Source organism: Fulmarus glacialis, unplaced genomic scaffold (assembly GCF_000690835.1).
Source record: "Fulmarus glacialis isolate BGI_N327 unplaced genomic scaffold, ASM69083v1 scaffold17176, whole genome shotgun sequence".
Classification (NCBI taxonomy): Eukaryota; Metazoa; Chordata; class Aves; order Procellariiformes; family Procellariidae; genus Fulmarus; species Fulmarus glacialis.
The window spans coordinates 1-5994 of NW_009216377.1; the positions used below are offsets into that span (position 1 = coordinate 1).

Consider the following 5994-nt stretch of genomic DNA (forward strand, 5'->3'; position numbering starts at 1 on the left):
CTCTTCAGCGTGTGCAGTAGGTGACGTAGCGTTGCTTGGGCCAGACTAGGCCTCCTAATTGTCTTAACCCGCTTAACGGCATTTGATTAGAAGCTGTGTGTGATATTAGGCACGCACTGCTTTAAAGGCCTCTGCGTTTTAACTCTCTTTTCATAAAATGCAGGCTAACTGGCTCAAAACAATTAAAACTACTACTTTGGGTCAGAATTTAAAGCAGCTTCCTTTAAAAAAAAAGATGTGCATTGGTAAGCGCTATGTTTAGCTTTATATTTTTTAATAACGCTGCTGTGTACTTGTGCTGCCACAGGAAGAGCAGGTCCATGTGTTTTAGCAGGCGTGCGTTAGCCCGCCGGCCGCGCACGGTCCCCGAACAGCTCCCTGTGTTTTACCAAAGACCAGGCGGTGCCACGCTGCCCCTTTTGTGAGGCGAAAAGCCTCACAAAAGACCTGTCGAAGCCTGTATCGTAGGCGTTGACAGAGCTGTGCTGCAGCCTCTGCGCTGCTCCAGTGTGCCGGACGTGTGTGATCAGACTAGCTCCTGACCAGCTTGGTTGGGAAAAGTGTTTTCTGTCAGAAGATTGTTTAGTACATAATTTATTTTTATGGTTATTTCTATTAGATTACAAAATTAAACATCACAGTAAGTGATGTTCTACCCATAAGTGTGAAATGATTGCAATCTGAAATGCTTTTTGGTTTATTTTACAAGCCTTTGAAGGTGCCGTTGTGGTACATCTTGCTCAAACGCACTTGAGGTACTGTCCCCTGACAGTCTAAATACCCCAAGGCTGATAAAGGGTGGGTGGAGGTAAAAAGATGAGGAGTCTTGTCCAAGACATGTAGTCGCCTTGGTGACAGAACCAGGAAGAGTTTCCTGACTCCTTCTGTTCTGAGTTTTCTAGACTGTTCTGCCTGACATAAAGGTTGAGGTGACAACATCCTTAGCATGATAATGGTAGGACATACAGGTGAACATGCACTTTCTCCCTTAGAAGAATGAAGCTGTTAGTACTCGTTGATACCTCCAGCCAGCTGGTGGTTAAAGCCCCGGGGGGAGTTTTGCAGCAAAACCAGAGTGCCTCATGGTCCGCAGTGGTGCAAAGTCATGTTCATTAGCAGCTTAAGCTAGAAGAGCCCACTAGAGGCATTCACAAAGTGAATGTGTTTCTATGCTCTATCTGCCATAACACACACTATTCCTGATTACAGACATGGAAACTACATCCTTTTCTGCAGGGTTGAAAATAGGCTTTCATGTAAAAAGCAGGTTACTAATTTAGCGTTGGAATGTTTTTCACGTTGGCTGCTTTATTGTTGTGTTTGTCTCTTTTTTTCCTCCCAATTACAGGAATGTGCTTGAAGTGATTGGTTTCCACCATGTTCTCAAAGTGCTCGCGGGATCTATTAAAGATTGCAAATCTTCATCTCCGGAGTCTAAATTTAAATCTACGTTTACAAAACCACAGAAGAGCTTTCAGCAAGTCATTGCCTGCATGTCGAAGGAAAGTAGTTGTTACAGGTATTGGCTTAGTGTCCCCTCTTGGTGTGGGGACTCAGTTTGTGTGGAAGCGCCTTCTCCAAGGAGACAGTGGGATTGCATCGCTAGATGGGGAAGAATATGCAGGCATCCCATGTAAAGTGGCTGCTTGTGTGCCAAGGGGAAATGAGGAGGGTCACTTCAGTGAAGAAAGCTTTGTGTCAAAGTCAGAGATCAAATCCATGAGTTCTGCCACTGTGATGGCCATCGGTGCAGCAGAGCTCGCGATGAAGGACTCTGGCTGGTCTCCCCAGTCTGAACAGGATCGCTTAAGTGCTGGTGTGGCAATTGGGATGGGAATGGTTCCGCTGGAAGAGATTTCTGATACAGCTGCTTTATTTAAAACAAAGGGTTATAACAAGGTCAGCCCGTTCTTTGTCCCAAAGATTTTAGTCAACATGGCAGCAGGCCATATCAGCATTAAATACCAACTGAAAGGGCCGAATCATGCTGTGTCAACTGCTTGTACCACAGGCGCACATGCTGTTGGAGACTCCTATAGATTTATTGCCGCTGGTGATGCTGATGTCATGTTGGCTGGAGGGACCGAGGCTTGTGTTAGTCCTTTGTCCTTGGCTGGATTTGCAAGAGCTCGGGCCCTCAGCACGAGTTTTAACTCCAGCCCTAAAATGGCATGTCGACCATTTGATTCGCAGAGAGAAGGGTTTGTAATGGGAGAGGGTGCTGCTGTGCTGGTCTTGGAAGAGTACGGACATGCTGTACAAAGAGGTGCTAGGATCTATGCAGAAGTTTTAGGTTATGGACTGTCTGGTGATGCTTGCCACATAACAGCACCTAATCCAGAGGGAGATGGTGCATTCAGGTAAGAACTATATGTTGGTTATTATGGTTGCTTCGTATGTTAATTGTAGTGGGTACATTTGTATCTGTTATTGTATGCTTTTCCTAGAGAAATGCTCAATCTTGTTCAATCTTGAATTAATATTCCAAAAGCCTGAAAACTTAATCTGAAAAATGAAAGAGCTTCTTGTAAGGTTTTGCCCCAATTTTCTTTTTTTAGTAACAAGGTGAAAGCCAGTTCTTGCTAGAATCAGCCTTTTTGCATAGAGTTATGAAAACTTTCTCTATGTGAAAATATTTTGCGTTTGGTGCCTACAGCTGTTCACACAAATAAGTCTCAATGGAAACCTCTTTTTTAAGATTTTTGTGGTATGACAGAACCTTTTGAAGTTCTTTTTCACCCTTTGTCCATAGAGAAGAGAGACCCCCACTGCAAAAGCAGGTCATGTCATTTGTTGTGATCTGAAAGGGGAATAGCGTTCCTAAAGAAATCCCAAGTGATGAAAGCTGTAGAGCACGTGGAGGATCTGGTTTGTTAGAATAATTACCGTATATGTAATTAGCATTAATTGTGGCTATTCTTATTTAGAATAGACTTCAGCTCTTCATAGGGAAAGTATTTAGGTCATATGCCAGTGCTACAATCATGTTTAAATACTTCATTCTGATGCAGCTAAGAGTGTTGGTCGTGGGGCATAGCAGAAATACACTTTAGCACTATTTAGTGAGATGGTAAAGCTTCATCATTGTTAATCTCATAAAAAACAGTCAGTTAAATTACATATGTAAGTTAGTGAGCTTTGCGTAGGCTGAATATTATTGCTGACACTGGAATCTTTAGTAAAGGTTTAGTTTGCATTATTCTGAATGTATGTGAATATTTAATACAAAATTCAATATATCGCTGCACAAATAGATCAAACTTCTGCATGGTATTATACAGCTGTGTTTGCATCTTTATTGGGTTAACAGATTTTTCAAGAAGTGTAATATACCAGGTTTCCCTCTATGCTATTTGATTCATATTTAATTGTTCTGCAGACTTAGGTGTGAGTTGAGTAATCAGGAGTGTCTTATCTCAGATTTCCAGACTTGTTTACCCTTGAGATGATACAGCAATATATTGTAACAGAATTTTTGTATATTTTATGATTGCAGTAGCATATAAATTGAATTCACAGTGGGAAGTAGTTGAAAGTTAATCTTGGTATCTCCAAAATGTTGAGCCTTTCCACCCTTGAGATGAGATAATACATTTTAATACAGTCTTCAAACCAATATTTCGTTACTGCAGTGGTGTATGGATTAAATCTGAAATGTATGTGCTTCTCTTACTTTTCTGTAGGAACTTTATTTGCCACATCAAAAAATTTCAGAGGAACATATTTTTTGTCATCTTCTAATAATTACTTCAGTTAGATACTAATACATATGTTGGAATAAACCTGCAGGAAAGGAGAGGCAAAGCCAAACTCACAAGTGTGGATATAAAGTGTGTTCTACACAACTAATCTGTTCTCTCCTTAAGTAAATATGTTCCTTGCAGCTGACATATTTAGCTAAATTAATGTATCTGTTTCCCTCATGGTTGATCAGTAATCTTTTTTGCCTGAATGTTGTCTCACTGTCTACTGACAGTGAGCATCAGTCGCCTCCAACCTAAGCTAAGCTGGATGCTTCTGAGGGTAGAAGGCTGTGCTGGAGACATTTAAATTTGTCCAGGAGCCTGTGCTATCTTCTTTTTGAGCTTCCTTTTATTTACTTATTTTTCATAAATTTCAAAAGAGTCAGTGGTCTTTTTCTCAGAAATACTTTGTTAAGCTGTGTGCGCAAGGAGAGATGTGTGATTCATCTCCTTTCTGTGGGAAATCTGTGAAAAAATGGAGCTGTATCGATCCTTCTGTGGTTTTCATAAAAAAGTGTGTTTTATAGAGGCAGTCACAGTCCACAGGTCATCAGGATCAGAATGGAACATACGGCGTCAGCGTAGAAGAGTGTGACTTTCAGTAAATTTCATTTTATATGTAGAAATTTGTGCTATCTCCTTGACATCTTCTAGCCTCTGGAAAGCACGCAAAAGAAGCTCGCGAGGAGGATGACTGCAGATTTTTTCTTTCATTTCCCAATATATTTGTTTGAGACAGCAATTTTTTTTTTCCTAATTCCCTAATACTGTAAATAGGAGGGGAAATAACATGTAAAAACTAGGGAATCTTCACTTACAATGGGAAAGGGGATTTCTTGGACCATTGTACTGAATGTTACATTAATGCGTCGCTACACTAGAGAAACTTCAGTGGAGAGAACCTAAATTTTTGTAATAATTTCAGGTATTTGTCTCTCAAATGTTTTCAAATTTTGCATTGAAAAGGGTCTTTGATATATTAATGTAGTCTGTAGAGGTTGTTATATCTTCTTTCTTTCTCTTTGTATTTTTCCCAACTGTGGAATTTTTAGCAGCAAATCTGATTTTATAGTGGGCCTCACCACTACTGTCGTTCTCGGGTGGCTAAATGTAGATGCTAGTGTGTTCAGTTAGGTGAATCCATCTCTTGTCATTTGCATCTCTGGTAAAGTATGTCATGCAGATTTTCACATTTGATAAACATTTTAAAACATCCTATACTTTTGCTTTTTGTTTGTACATGTGTGTTAGTGACAAAAATATAATGCGAAATTCAGCATTCTGTCTTCCTTTTTTCCTTAGGTGTATGTCTGCAGCAATAAAAGATTCTGGGATCAAACCTGAAGACATAACATATATCAATGCACATGCAACTTCGACACCTCTAGGAGATGCTGCTGAGAATCAAGCAATCAAGAGACTTTTTAAAGATCACTCACATAATATTGCAATTTCTTCAACAAAAGGAGCAACGGGACATCTCTTGGGGGCTGCAGGAGCTATTGAAGCAGCTTTTACTGCACTGTCCTGTTACCATGGAATTTTGCCACCTACTCTAAACTTACAGAAAACAGAGGCAGAGTTTGATCTCAATTATGTTCCATTAACAGCTCAGGAGTGGCAAACTGAAAAACGGCGTATAGCACTCACAAATTCATTTGGCTTTGGCGGTACTAATGCAACTTTGTGCTTTGCAAGTGTTTAACTTATGCTGCGCATGTTGTGAAAAATGGCACTGACAATGATTTCCTGTATTGCCACCCTTGGCGTGTACTGTGATCTTTTCTCAGCTTTGAGAATTCCTCATTTGATATGTGAGAACTTTACTCACCCTAACATTTACATCAGTAATTCTTATAGAAAGAGGGAACTTCTTTCACTCATTTTAATACAAATAAATAAAAGACCTATTCTTTGTGTGGTAAAGAAGTTTTTGTTCTTGGCTATAAGAGGAGGCATTGATCATTCTGTGTTTTTACTTCATGAGAATAGATGTTTCATATGCGCGTGACAAATTGCTCGGAAACATTTATGTAGAAGGGAAGCTGGCTAACAAGTTAGGACTACACAGTCGTGACTTGATGACTTACTGTGTGATGATACAAGGTTTATGACTGAGCTCCCCTTTGTTACCTGTTCCATTTATAATTCTGCCTTTTTCCTCATCGTAAGTTGTTTCAAATATTATAGACTTATGCACATTCTTCCACAGAGATGACATTCTCGGAGACATTAATATAGGAATTCATGA

The 5994-nt window shown here is 39.9% G+C and overlaps 1 protein-coding gene across 1 annotated transcript; it reads left to right on the forward strand.

The window, feature by feature from the left end:
* The first annotated feature begins 1377 nt into the window (after positions 1–1377).
* OXSM (3-oxoacyl-ACP synthase, mitochondrial) lies at positions 1378–5642 on the forward strand. The gene is made up of 2 exons (XM_009579285.1): positions 1378–2360; positions 5046–5642. Exons 1-2 carry the CDS (start codon positions 1378–1380, stop codon positions 5446–5448), a joined length of 1386 nt encoding a protein of 461 aa, XP_009577580.1. The 3' UTR covers positions 5449–5642.
* The last annotated feature ends 352 nt before the right edge of the window (positions 5643–5994 follow it).

Coding starts and splice junctions, on each gene's coding strand:
- OXSM (XM_009579285.1), top strand. CDS start 1,378: ATGTTCTCAAAGTGCTCGCGGGATCTATTAAAGATTGCAAATCTTCAT. Junction 2,361..5,045: donor GAGGGAGATGGTGCATTCAG/GTAAGAACTATA, acceptor TTTTTTCCTTAG/GTGTATGTCTGCAGCAATAA.